The 14,467-nt window shown below is 42.8% G+C and overlaps 1 protein-coding gene across 10 annotated transcripts in view; it reads right to left on the bottom strand.

The window, feature by feature from the left end:
- Positions 1 to 14,467, bottom strand: part of ELAVL2 (ELAV like RNA binding protein 2) — a 200,135-nt gene that overhangs the window by 101,769 nt on the left and 83,899 nt on the right. For 5 of the 10 annotated variants that reach the window (XM_075931470.1, XM_075931469.1, XM_075931471.1 and 2 more), the window contains exons 2-3: positions 13,943 to 14,033; positions 11,676 to 11,919 (exon numbers count right to left, since the gene is read on the bottom strand). In XM_075931470.1, coding sequence (XP_075787585.1) covers positions 11,676 to 11,919; positions 13,943 to 14,014 — 316 coding nt within the window. In that variant the 5' untranslated portion in view covers positions 14,015 to 14,033. The remainder of the gene's footprint in view (positions 1 to 11,675; positions 11,920 to 13,942; positions 14,034 to 14,467) is intronic. The other 5 variants (XM_075931472.1, XM_075931473.1, XM_075931478.1 and 2 more) reach the window with 3 other exon arrangements.

Below are 14,467 nucleotides of genomic sequence, written 5' to 3'. Positions count from 1 at the left end.
TGCTTTATGCATAAAGAATGTATGTTGGAGATGAGCATAGGGTCACTGCAGGAGTCACTCTAAGCCTGGGGAAACTAGGCATACTGAATGGGGGTGAAACCAAGCAAGAAAATTCTCCCTACAGATTTTTTTTTTTTTAAAGAGACAGGAATAAAGGGTCTGGAAAATTTGGATAATGAGAAAACTGAAGTAAATATTTAACTATTCTGTTGTTTTAGGCTGAAGGAGGGTGAGTGCAAGGAGCTCTGTCTACTACCGATGAACTGAGGCATCAGGCCACATGTGTAGCCAATGGACACTAATGGCAGGAAAAAGTGTTACTGCACATGTGCAGTGTGGCACAGCTAGGGAAAAAAAAATTGCTGATCTCCAGTGTGGGGATGCACCAGTGCTTGAAGTGGAGAATCTACAAGGACAGCACACAAATAAGTATAAGATCCCTATGGACTCCAATATGGTGGGGGTCCCATTGGTGCCAATACCACTGTGGTGAGTAGTTGTGATCAGGCTGGTATGTCAGCTGTTGGTCAAGCCCGTTGACACTTAAAAGTGGGCAAATGAGAACATCTTGCATCCTCATCTGTGGAAAAGAGGAGAAAGCCCTGAGAGTAGCCACAGCATGGTGCCTCTAAGGTAGGCAAGAGGGATGCTGCTGCAAGAGGGAGGCTTGCAAGTCTCTGCAGTGAATGGCCACGGTGTGGCCAGTCGAGGTATTGCAGCCTGAGCATACAACTGCAGTGCGATTTGCAGAAGAGGAAGGACATGGCCCTGCCTGGTATAGAGCCATTGCACTAAGCACATATTAGCTGTTGTGCAGAGTCTGAGGTGCTGACAGTGAATCCATATTAGGGATGTTAAACATTTAAACACATTTTAACTACTGAAAACTTCAGTAGTTATGTGGGACAGCAATCAGCGCCCTAGGATGTGGTGTGCATGGTAAGCCATCTTTTAAACTGGCTGCCCACATGCAACAGTTACCATCTTTGTGCTCCCCCATCACATGCTACTGCAAAGGATACAGAGGCAGCAGCATGCAAGAGTTGGGGGGTGGGGGAGAGGAGGTAGTTCCCTTGAAACTGGTGCACACCAGAAACCAGCTTTTAAGCCAGCTCCTCTCATACTTGCAGCCTGTGTAACCACAGAGGTCTGAAGTCCCTTTCTCTGCATGCCTTGGATTTTATTTTAGCAATGGGCACATTTCTGGGGGATATATCCCTCACCCAAGTGTTGTAGAGCAGGCTTTTTCTGACCATGGCCTTCGCGTATAGCCCATCCTGCCACACAAGGCCCCTCACAGAAAAACCAGACCGTGAGATACTCAGAGGAGAATGGGAAGCACAATGCAGCTTTCTGTAAGTGTAATTTAGCCTTACAGGCCTCCTGGGACTTACAGGCTCTGAAAAATAGGGAGGTGAGCATGAAAAGATAGAACACAGCTGCAAGAGATAAAGACTCACTTGACCAGTCCTTGAAGGTAGGGAGGTAGGCATAGGAAGATAAGACCAAAACTGCCATGCACACTGACCATGCCCGCACCCATCATTGTCCACGGGGCCGTCAGGCGGGCATCATGAAAAATCCTATAGGGCAATATTTCACATTGCCTCATTACAAGCCTATCAGGCCCGGCCAGGGAACAAATCCTAATACGGTCCCAGATATCAGCTGATGTTATAAAAGACCCTCGACCCCTTTGTTCAGTGAGGTTCCGAGTGTTGAGGGCACGTGTCTTTTTTGGCCTGGCTGAAGGATTGATCACCCTGAGGCTGCCTCCCCACCCTTTGAGTCAAAGATAGGGATGCGCGAGTCCTGAGCATGCTCCGAGTTTGTGTGTCTTTAGGTTGTTATTGTTGCTGGATTTGTAAGTAGTGCTTAACTAAACCAATAATATATTTAACAGTTGAATCGTGTTAATTTCACTGTGTAATTCTGTAAAGTGTAACTGAGTTCTATTAGCCACACTGTGTAAATTGTATAATCTTGTGTTGTGTAGTGGTGTTGTATTTAGGCTAAGTATAAGTGTTAGAAATAGTAACCCAGGAGTTAAATTGTAGAGGTAGATTAATAACTAACTCCACTAGCTGCCTAAAATAACCATAGAGGGGCTAGCTGTGGACAAAGTTTTTATTATATTGGCTGTGTTTTTGTATTTTTTGCTTGCATGCTGTGCTGCCTTAAGAGAATTAGAAACAGTCATTTGGTATAGTTAAATTGTAATCAAAGAAGTTTGTAATTAGTTAAGTATAGCTAAGTTTAGGTTTTTCCACCCTGTATAAGCATTAGGTAATTGCTTGTTTTTTAAAATCATTTGAAAGTTATTTGGTTTTGATAAAAGAATCATTCCATTTAATAAAAATCATGTTTCACCCTCATCCAGTAGTTTTCACTGGGTAGTCGACTTTAACCCTTGAGGCTCCTACAACATCACCGAACCAAGGTGTAACACCAAGCAATGGACACACTGGCATGCCCATCAGAGATGGGTATAGTCTCCCTGCAGGAGGTACATCATGAAGCCTGTGGAGCTGTTAAGTCTGCTGAAGCAGAGCAGTTTCTTTTCTTCTAGCAACACTAGCTAACTAAGAAACTATCCTAACTACAGAAGGCCTGAGGAGAGTACTGAGACTGACTCTACTCATCTCTGGCTGCGGACGGAAGAAAAGGAACTGAGGACAATGGGTCCTGCACTTGGATCATTAAATGGACCAAGAGACGAGAGCCACATGACCTGGAGGTACACTGCTGTAAAAAAGCTGTGTGAAGGAATAGAGATGCACCAAAGCCTGTAGTGGAGCACACACAAGGACCTCTCTCGGGGAAGGAAGAGAAGTTTACTTATCACCATAGTAACTGATCTTCAAGATGAGTGTCCTCGTGGGTGCTCCACATTCAGGTCAGCGCGCCGCCATGCCTCAAGTAGAGATTTTGTAGCAGTGTCCCTGGAGCCATGCACGAGTGCACCAGCAGCCGCGTGCGGTTAGACTGCAGGCATCATGTATGTACAAGCCCCTCCCTCTCAGTTCCTTCTCTACCCTGAAACGATGGCTTCAGAAGGCCAGGATCCCAAAGTAAGAGGGGAGGAAGAGAGGGTTGGGGAGCACCCACAGGGATACTCATTTCAAAGAATATCAGTTACTATTGAGGTAAGTAACCTCTTCAAGAGAGATGTCCCCGAGGATGCTCCACATTAGGAGACTACAAAGCAATTTCCCTTTAGGGAAGTAGGGGCTTCGGATCTGGCAAACAAAAAAAAGCTGTGGAAAGAACCACCTCAGCTAGTTGCAGGTTGGAAAAACTCCCTGCATAAGTGCATAGTGGTTTGCCAGTGTGCGGTTGGAGGATGTGCAGATGTCTCTTATGGGTACTTTATGGAGGAGCTATAGAGGTAGCTATGGCTCTGGTTGAGTGTGCCTTTATGCTCTCTGGAGGTAGCACATTTGACTGTGTGCAGCAAAGCTTGATGCAACCTGAGATCAAATGGGAGAGTCTCTGATGAGACAGCCCGGCCCTCATTGCAGTTTGCTATTGAAACAAATAGTCCGGGAGATGCTCAGAACGGTCTTTTGCGCAGGTCCAGAGTATGCATCTTCATCTCAAAAGAGCTAGAGTGTGGTTTGACAAAGAAGGTGGGAAGGTGTATTGTCTGGTTGATGTGGAAGGAGGAGTGTACTTGGGGAGAAATTTGGGATGGATATACAACGTGACCTTTTCTTTAAAAAAAAGGTTGTGTATGGGGGATCCACCATTAGGGCTGCAATCTCTCCTAGCCATGAGGAAAAACAGTTCATGGACAAGTGTAATGAGGTGGTTGCCATTAGATCAACAGGTGGTCTAGGTAAAGCATTCAATACTAAATGCAGTAGCATTGGTGGAATGATATCTGGATCAAATGCCTGTAGGCCCTTTAAGAACCTCTTGGTGAATGGATGAGCAAATATGGAAGAGTCGTCTACCTTAGAGTGGAATGTACTAAGAGCCGCAAGGTGAACTTTAATGGAGCTTATCATGAGGACTACTTGCTTAAGGTGCAGAAGATAGAGGATGTTGAAGGAACCAGCTGGTGACTAGCATATGACATTGAGAATCTTTTCCATTTCTGAAGGAAAGTCTAGAGGGTAGCTCTGCGCCCTACTGTGTAGAAGGACCATTTGTACTTGCTGTGAGCAAGTTTAATGTAGTCCGAGAACCATCCAAGAGACTCCTTCCAGTGTGGTGGGTGGAGGTTCGGATGGCAATTGTGGAAGCCTGAGTGAAGGAGGAGATCCCTCAGGCAAGGAAGAGTGAGATGTCGCCACTAAGAAGGGAAACCATGGCTGGCATGGCCATGCTGGTGCTATAGGTATGAGATGAGCCATGTCCCTCATCTTGTGAACTGCACCGTGCAATAGGGCTATAGGAGGAAACACGTAGAATAGGTGATATGTCCATGTGATGGAGAAAGGCATCTCCCATTGATTCCTTGCATATTCCTGCCCTGGAACAGAATAGGGGGCATTGGCTGTTGGTAGGGTGACCCTGCAGGTGGAAGATGTCCGCCAGTATGTGCAGGCTCATTTGTCACTGATGTTCAACCAGGCGGGCTCTGTTGAGTACAGCTGCTGTTGTAGTCAGGGCACCTGGAAGATGCACTGTAGTGATAATGGTGTTGTATTTCAGGCACAGAGGCCATAACAGCAAAGTGCTCAAGATCGGGCTCTGCCAGGATAATTTATGTAAAAACATTGCTGCAACAGTCTATGTACAGTCTGATGTGCCTGTTGGCAATGAATGGGAGGAATTTGACACATGCATTCATGACTGCCCGCAGTTCTAGGACTTTTTGTGCAAGTTTATTGGTGCTGCATCGGCGACCCTGACAGGTATGTCGTAAGTGAGCACCCCATCTTGTAGGAGATGCATCCGTAATGGAGACGGATGCTTCTGGTGGGTGAAAGGGGACTCCGAACCAAGGTTCCATGGGCTCAGCCACCAGTGTAAGAATTCCTTAGCTATCTCTGGAAGGGCTAGGGAGTCCAGCACCAATCCTATTCAATTTATTCATAAGTGATCTAGAGAAAGGGGTAAAGCAGTGAGGTGACGAAGTTTGTGGATGATAAACTGTTCAAGATAATCAAGACCAAAGCAGACTGAAGAACTTCAAAAAGATCTCAAACAGTGATATGGCAACAAAATGACAAATGAAATTTAATGTGTCAAGTAATACACATTGGAAAAAATAACCCCAACTATACATACAATATGATGGGGGCTAGTTTAGCTACAACTAATCAGGAAAGATCCTGGAGTTATTATGGATAGTTCTCTTGAAAACGTCCACACAGTATGCAGCGGCAGTCAAAAAAGCAAATAAGATGCTAGGAATTATTAAAAAGGGATAGAAAATCTTATTGCTCCTATATAAAACTATAATGCACCCACATCTTGAATACTGTGTACAGCTGTGGTCTTACCGCCTCAAAAAACATTTTGGCATTAGAAAAGGTTCAGAAAAGGGCAACTAAAATGATTAGGGGTTTGGAACTGGTCCCATGTTTAGAAAAGAGGAGACTAAGGGGGAGGAAAATGAGAGGGGAATATAAAATCATGAGTGGTGTCGAGAAGGTGAATAAAGAAAAGTTATTTGCTTGTTCCCATAATATAAGAAATAGAAAACATCAAATGAAATAGGTAGCAGGTTTAAAACCAATAAAAGAAAGTTCTTCACATAGTGCAAGTCAGCCTGTGAAACTCCTTGCCAGTGGAGGCAGTGAAGGCTAGGACTATAACAGTTTAAAAAATGCTAGATAAATTCATGGATGTTAGTTCCATAAAAGGTTATTAGCCAGGGGGTAAGGAATGTTGCCCCTGGCCAGAGACAAATTGCTTGATCATTGTCTTCAGTCTACCCCCTTTGGGGCATCTGTTGACTAGTCTGTGACTGTTGGGAATTGGTAGAGCAAGGGTGTCATCCTTGGTTTCTGCTTCTGTTCTGTTGCTGCTAGTCTTGTCTATTTAGTGTTGTGCATATCGGGGGGGGGGGCGGAATCGAGGTCTTGGATAGGGCTGATACTTGGTTGTGGATCCCCAAAGACCAGAATGATTCCAGAGTGATGCTTTGGGAGTGGAGAATTTAATTGGAGTTAGCTGCAAACAACTTCTGGCAGTCAAAAGGTAGATCTTCTACTGTAGTTTGAATCTCCCTGGGGAGAATGGAGTGGAGCTAAGCCATGATAACCTCATTACTACCGTTGTTGCTGTACAACATGCAGGCGTGTCATCAGCATCTAAGATGGTCTGTAATGCTGTTCTTGCAATCACGACCCTTAGAGACCAGTGCTTTATAGTGTTGCCTCTTTCTTGAAGACATCCTTGAGGCTAAGTCGTTCAGTTTGGTGTAATTTCTGTAATCATTTGCTCAATCAAGTTGCGTAATTCAAGATGTGAAACTGTAAAGTGGGAGTCATATGTGTTGCACCAGAATGAATCAAACCTTTTGCTTTCGAGGTCTGATAGGGTAGCCCAATATTCTTGCTGCTTCAATTTTAGTTGTGCAGCTTCAACCATGGAGGGAATTTGGTGCTAGGTGAGAGATTCAGAACCATTGAGTAGGACATAATATTTATCAGTTTTCTTAGCCATCGAAGAGATTGACTCTGGAGTTTGCCACACCATCTTTGCTGGTTCCATTATTGCTGGATTAATTGGCAATGGTATTTTTGATGGTGTTACTGAGTGCCGTTTGTCTGTTAGCTCGTGCTGATTTTCCACAACCTCATGAAGAAGGTTTAATTCTACAGCTACACGTTTAACAAGGTCTTGGAAATGTGCAGCATCGTCTGAAGTCATTGAAGCTGGTGCCAGAGACCCTCCCTCCACTGGAGGGAGGTTATTTGGGTCAGGAGTGTGTGAGTGGATCCCATTGTATTTGTTTTGAAGGGCAATATTGCACAGTGTGTCATTTCTGCCCATGCTGGAGTTTGTAATATTGCCATTAGTACCAGTATTGGCAGTAGGGGTAAAGCTAAAGTGGAGGTACCCAGGGATTGCCATGATATGAAGGCATACTCCCAATCTGGAAGAGTAAATACTCACAGCTGTGTAAGGAGAATTCTCTGGTGAAAAAACTCCTAGAGAAGTCATCATCAGATTGGGATGAAATCTTTTTTTCCCCCTGAGTGTGATCTGATGTGAGCATAGCAGAGAGCACTCAGCTTGTAAAAATGGTGAGTTAAAAGTAGACAAGACTAGTAAGAATCTGTGTAGAGTATAATGCCCAACAGGTGCTGTTGGTAACGTAATGGGAGGCAGAGGCACTGAATCATACCTCGGTGCCGAGGGCAGTTGTGCCACATCAGATGCCTCTGTGGTAGCAGCTGAGTTGCCTGTTAACGTGATCAGCGTCACGCTCTCATGCTGTGTTAGCAAGATTGTATCATTGCTGGATGGTGCTGCAGCTAATGAGGCAGGCAACTTGAAGCCTGTCACCTCAGTGTGATTTAGTACATGCACACTGTTTGTCTCTGTTGGGGGCTCCAAAGACGCCAGCAGTGTCATACGTGCTCTCGGCACCGGCCATGAGGGAAGATGGCTACTTCAGTGCCGTAGCCCCTTGAGGGGCTGAGGAGGCTTGCTTTTTTGGCAGGCTTTGGATCCCTACTGCTTAAGTTCCTCAGGCTGCTAGCCCGGATCAGAGACTGGTTTAAGTCAGTTTTCCAATAAAAAAAAACTTGAGGCAGAGGTCTCTAACTTTGTGCCCACAATTTTTGCTTTGCACAATGAGCACAATTTTAGCTCTTCAGTAGTGACAGATGGCAGAACAAGGAACAATGGTCTCAAGTTGTGGTGGGATAGGTCCAGGTTGGATATTAGGAGAAACTATTTCGCTAGGAAGGTAGTGAAGCACTGGAATGGGTTACCTAGGGAAGTAGTGGAGTCTCCATCCCTAGAGGTGTTTAAGTCTTGGCTTGACAAAGCCCTGACCGGGTTGATTTAGTTGGGACTAGTCCTGCCTAGATCAGGGGGCTGGACTTGATGACCTTCTGAGGTCTCTTCCAGCTCTATGGTTCTATGATTCTATGAAGGCATTTCTGAGCATTATGCTGCACTATGAGGCAGTGGACCCATTGTGAGTGCCCATCCGATATCAGGACAGGCTCCTTACAGGAGATGGAGCACTCAAACTCTGGTGAGCCAGGCATGCCTGTGGAAACAGACTGCAGGAAGAGATTAACTGGGAGAGAAAGAAAGAAAGAAAAAGAAAAAACCCTAACTAATCTAGATTTTTTAATGAAGTAATTAAGTATTTAAACTCACTAATTACATTATAATGAATTTTACTGGTTTTAAGTAGTATAATCATCTGGACACGAAGACGCTAGGGGAGCACTGCTGAGTCCATCTGTAGCCAGAGGTGGTAGAGAAGTAACTGAGGAGTGGGAGCTCACGCATACACAATGCCTGCAGTCTAACAGCATGCAAGTACCGGTGCACATGTGCATGGCCCCAGAGACACTGCTACAAAAATCTCTGCTCTGAGACTCAGTAGCAGTGCCCTGACCCTATTGTGGAGCACCCCCAGGGACACTCCTCTCGAAGAATACAAATTATGAAATGCAAAGACCAGCCAAAAACCTAAAAGAACACTTGAAAACAAGTATAACACCACCACTGGCATGTGTTGGGTTGGGAGGGGAGTGTAAAAGAGCATTGAGAGAATGACAAGGACACTCAGTGTGAGTGACATTTGCATTGCTGAGCACACCCGACAAGCAGTGATCATCAAACTCCTGCTACACTAAGTCCTATCATGCCCCCCCCCCCCAAAAAAAAGAGATGAGGGAAAAGGGTGGGGGGAGGTCACCATCAGCACCTCCTCTCCCACCTGCACAGCAAGCAGGAGGCTCCTGAGGGGCAGCTTCAAAGCAGACAGCAGGAGCAGCTGAAATGCTGGCACTTGTGCTCTTGACTGGTTTGTCCTGAAGGCTATCCCGTCAGGTTCCAGGATCTACTAGTAGATCCCCAACTTACTGGTTGTTAACCACTGATCTAGTCTGATCTCTTGCATGTTGTAGGCCACAGAACTCCACCCACTCTCTCCAGTAACTCAGCCATAGCTTAGGTGTGTATTAGAGAAGTTATCGAATCATGGCTTAGACTTAAACTTCTGGAGAATACACCATTTATACGGCTTTAAACCTGTGTCCCATGCAGCAGAGAACATAGAAACCGGAGTCTAAAAATTTTATGTGGTGGAAATTCCTTTTTCCTGACCCCAAAAATGGCCATTAATGGGACTCAACCTGTGGGAAAGAATTTACTGTGACTCAAGAGCCCTCCCTACCTAGTGCCCCAGCACTGGCCATTGGAATATCTGCTCTAGTGTCACAAATCAGCTACCTGCCATTGCAGGCAATGTCAGTATGCCATGCACTCCATATCGAGTTCAGTTTTTAAAGCCAGTTAGTATTCTTGGCAACCCCCCTTCTCCCCCATGCTCCTTTTAGGAGGCTGCTCCAGAATTTCCCTCTGATTAGAAACCTTCACCTAATTTCAAGGCTAAAACTTGCTGATTGTCAGTTTATCCACAGGGATTCCCAGTAAGGAAGAGTTAACTGGCCTCTAGTGAGTATTCCATGAATTCATCCACAGCGATAGGCAACAGGAGATCGAGGACCTGAATGCTGGACTCCAACTTGCAGCCAGGGAGGAGTAGGGGAGCTAGAAGTAGAATAGGCTGGCCAGCTAGCCTGACTAGAGAAGAACAGTATCTGAGGACCAAAGTGCTAAGCTCCTGAAGCTCCCCTTTCCCTGGAACATGGAGGGAGTGAGAAGTCAGGCCACCCTGAAAACACTGAGATCCAACACCAGGGAAATGGAGCAACAGCTCCCCGCCCCCCAGCCAAAAAAAAGCTATTTTGAACTGGAGTCTTAGTGACATGTATGGGGAAGGAGGGAGGGGAAGAATGTCACAGTGCTACAAGTAATACTGCCATAGAATTTGTTCCATTGCACAGATTGGTTGTACAGATCACATGAACTCCACTATCCAGGAGGGAATAGAGACTGTGCTCTAGGCACATGCACAGGTGCAGCATGCTGCCAAGCCAGTCCTCTTTTCCACAAGAGGCAATGGCTGGGTGGTTCCTGGCAGCAAGTTCCCCACTCCAGCAGCAGCACTACTGCCATTGAGTAAAATGCCTGCAGAGGTCTACGCTACTTGGAAGATGGAACTCAAGAAAGAGCATGCAATCAGAGCAAGTGGCCACAGACCAGCTCTCAGCGGAGAGGTGTAGTGTCCTTTTAATGCATTTATGCGTATGGGCTATAGGTTTTCTTTAGACTTTAGCCAGAACTCCCCTTTTCCTGCAGTCACACTCCTAAATCTAACTTTCAGAATAGAACTGAAGTCTTTGTAAGCTGGAACCTCTACTTTTCTATTCCACAATACTGCTCACTGAAATCTTAGAGGAACAGCTAAAGAAAGGGGAAGTTTTGCCAAAATTTAAATTAAGGGCAAAAAAAGTCAGTTTGAAAAATTCCAGCAGCTAGACTGGCTAGAAAAGAAGCCTCCCCTATTAGATCAAAATCAGCAAATGGAGGTTGATACCTCATGGAGGAGCAGCAAGAGAAGCAGCTTGGCAGAAATGTAAGCGGCAGCTGAAGAAATCTGTTTAAAAAAAGCTGCATCTGAAAAATTAGCTAGCAATATATACGCTTGGAAGAGCTGGAAATGGAATACTCAAATCTTTACACAAAACAGCAAGTCCTTGAGATATGAGAAGTTATGTATATAAAACAAACTTCATCTAAAAATAATTCAAGCTAAGCTTTGCTATAGCTATGACTGGTCAACAGTTTAAATACTTCTAACACACACACACTGACAGCTGGCAAAGGGAATAGGAGGAGAACACTAAAATACAACCTTTTGTTTTGTTGTTTAAACATATGTATACACAACCACCCAGTAGTCTGCGTAAAAATATTTAGAAGTTCTTAAGTTTATGGCTTTAAACATCTTCATCCTAGAGAGATGTGTGACCTGTGTTACAGTTTACACTAAAAGTTAAATATAAATATATATATATATTCATTCCATTCAGTCATATTAGTTGCAACTTTTCAGCCAGAACAGACAGTGTGCATCATCAAGAACGCTGCATTAGAAATGCTGCAGGATAAAGCTACCTTATGGCGAGTATGCCCCACACATCAATCCACTCCCAACACTGAAAAATAAGAAGCTTCAGATTTCATCTCTTTCCTTGTGGGTGGGGGGGGTGGGTGGGGGGGGAGAGATTAAGCTGTGCTTTTCCACCAGCTGGGCTTAGAACAAACCAAAGTTCCAAATGAATTAATCAAAATTCTCACACCAGTCAACATCCACATCTCAATACCCTTTTCCAAAAAGTCTAGCTACTATAGCATTCAAAGGCCCCCCATTAGCATTTACATTCCTCACCTACCAACTTGGATGAAATTCCAGTAAAAAAAAAAAAAAAACAAAACAAAAAAAAAACACACACACATTTTAAACTTTCTTCTGAAGTTAGAATACAGTATATCGACAACCTAGCAATATACTTATCTGTTTCTTCCACCTGACTCCCACAATTCACAGTAGCTGAATGTTATGCAAAAATGCTGGCTTGAAGAGCACACTGTGCATATGCAAAGTTACAGTGCCAACATACCTGTTATTTTGTCTCTTACAAGCTTACAGGACTCTATCTCCCCAATGCTTCCAAAAAGACTCTTCAGCTCCTCTTGTGTCATGTTTTGAGGAAGGTAGTTGACTATTAAATTGGTCTTGCTGTCCTCTGTGTTTCCAGTGTCAACTGGTGAAGAGCAGTTGTTGTTTATGGTGGTTGGACCATTGGCTGTGTTATTGCAAGTTGGTCCATTAGACAGTTGTGTTTCCATTGCAGAAATTACCTGCTGAACACAAAATAAACACTGTCAGAATTCATATTTCCAAATTATAGATATTCCAGTCAAGAATATAAAGACTTGTCACTATACACAAATGGTTACTGGAAACCTGGAAATAATGCCTCTACAAAAAGGAGGTTTACTTCTAAACACCTTACTCTGTAACAAATAGAGGCAAAGAAGTTTGAGACTTACTAAGACTGCTTCTACAAAGTGCAGTCAAATTAAAGAAAAAACTTATTTACTACACAGAAACAATTCACTTCCAACTACAGAAATTACATCAACACATTTTAATCCGTTATGAAGGATAATTCTGAACAGTTTACAACTGAGCACCAAAAACAGTACAAAATGCAATTTAAACACAATGTAGTCCTTTGGTTATTTTTCCAGCATTGAAAAAAAATCTGCCAATATTCAAAAATATTGATGGTGGGCACTGGAAAAAAATTTGATTAAATAAGAGATTAAACTGATTATACACAATAGAGAAACTGGGATGGATGGAAACTCAAGCTCTTCTTCCTTGAGGAATTTAAGGCCATTGTCTTCACCTCTGTTGGTCATAGCATTTAAATAGTTCTTATAGTACTTGCTCAAATGAGTGATTATACTGCAGAATTTTAATCTACACCAAAAAGATGAACAGACAATTCAGATACAGAAGAGGTCATTAAAGAGCCAATACTTGCCTACATGGTATCTGAGATCTATTCCAATTAAGTGGGATACCCACTGCACAGTCACTGTGGACAAGGCAATTTTTTAATGGCAGCCACTGTATCCAAGACAATTATTGTACCCACTTACAGAACTAACTACAGAGTGGCTTCCACATCTAAATAGGAATGGTCAGGTTTGGTACCTAATAAAATAGGAGGCTCCAACATTTAAAAAGAATCTTGAGTACGAATCACAAAATATCCTCAGAAGGTAATTAGTGCTCAAATCTAATTTTGATAGTTCCAAAGAGGATATTTCAGACAAAAACATGTTAACTAATAAATCTGTAGCTTAAGTAGCTAAAAAAAAGGTAGTTTAACATTCCTTTCCATTTAAAAAACTGGATCCAGTGTTGCTGAACTGAGCTCCCACTAAGAGAAATAGCATTTTCTTTCCTCCTGACAAAATTCTGTAGGTTAACCTGGTCCTGGCACTGTAATAAAACAAACCAGTTTCAAAGACAAGAAAGTAGCTGAGGCCAATTAAGACAAAATTACTATTCAAATATCAGGCGGAGCTGGGTGAGCCACAAATGTTGCATTCTGTCTGAAGCTCACTGGGGCTTGCATTTAAATTTTAAAATGTTCATTGATTGAAATTAGCAGGATTTAGTAAGGACAACACAATCCTCACTTAATTGCACATTTTATTTGTGTGGTTAGGAGGCAAGAATGAGATCCTAAGCCAACGTTCAAGTGAACAGCTGCAGTAGCTTGTACACACTGAAATTATATTATTGCTCAGTTATAGAACCATCTGCTCTGAAATCAAGTGATACTAATACGATATATTTTACAAATAATGCACATTCCATTGACAGAATATCAAGCAAGTATTTCAGTAGTTACTGAGTAAGTATTTTTTTTAAAGCCAGAAAAGCAGTAGTTGAAAGGTAATTTACAATTTTAAACAACTTTCAGAGTAGGACTTTAAACAAAAACCTTAGTAACCAAAAGATACAGTATACATGTTTTAAAGATTACTGTAATTTAGTATTCAGACCATACAAAACAGTTCTTACCATTCTACTCTTCAGTTTTCCGCTAGATATTTTGAATCAGCACTAAAATCTAGTTGTAATTACAAAACAAACCAGTGCAGTTTAAAAGGTCTCCAGACCACCATATTAAAAAAAATAGTTATAATATATTGTTCTGGGTCCTGACAAAAATAGAGATACAGCCAACAGCCTATATTGAAACATGAAAGCAAATAGTAGAGATTCAAAATGTTTGGTATGGCCTCAGCACTATTTAAACATGTTAAAAAGTAGCCTACAGAATTTAAGAAAAATCCCACAGACCCCAGTCCAAGGCTCTGCTGCCCACGAACCACTTCTAAGCAGAGAAGCCACATCACACAGTCTGACTGCCATGTTAGTTTGGAGTTGCCGTCTGCAATATGGACACAAAAAGTACCATATGTTAGATTAGCAAGATAATGCAACAAATCAGTTTGTACAAATTTACAGTAATTGTATTTATATTCCCAACACGTCCATGCAGTGCGGTTTAATTGAATTTGAGGCAATTCCAATCTAATCTTTTCAAACTTGGTTAAAACATTTTTCTTATGTGATTTATATGCATTAAAAAACCAGCCTAATTTACAGTACAAGCTAGTTATCTATGCACCTAGCATGGAAGCTACCTTAGAACTACACCATGTCTAAAAAGAACCATACTACAACATGAATGTTTATATCCTGTAACAAGGAACAGAAGGAGGGAAACAAATGAATCTCATTTCAATTAGGAAACAAGCTGGTCATGTACTATTTTTACCAAAAAAAGTGCTCCATTTTCCACTCTTCACACTCGAAAAAAAG

The sequence above is a fragment of the Pelodiscus sinensis genome, chromosome 6, assembly GCF_049634645.1.
Source record: "Pelodiscus sinensis isolate JC-2024 chromosome 6, ASM4963464v1, whole genome shotgun sequence".
In the NCBI taxonomy this organism is placed as follows: Eukaryota; Metazoa; Chordata; order Testudines; family Trionychidae; genus Pelodiscus; species Pelodiscus sinensis.
This window is presented reverse-complemented; position numbering and strand designations above follow the sequence as displayed.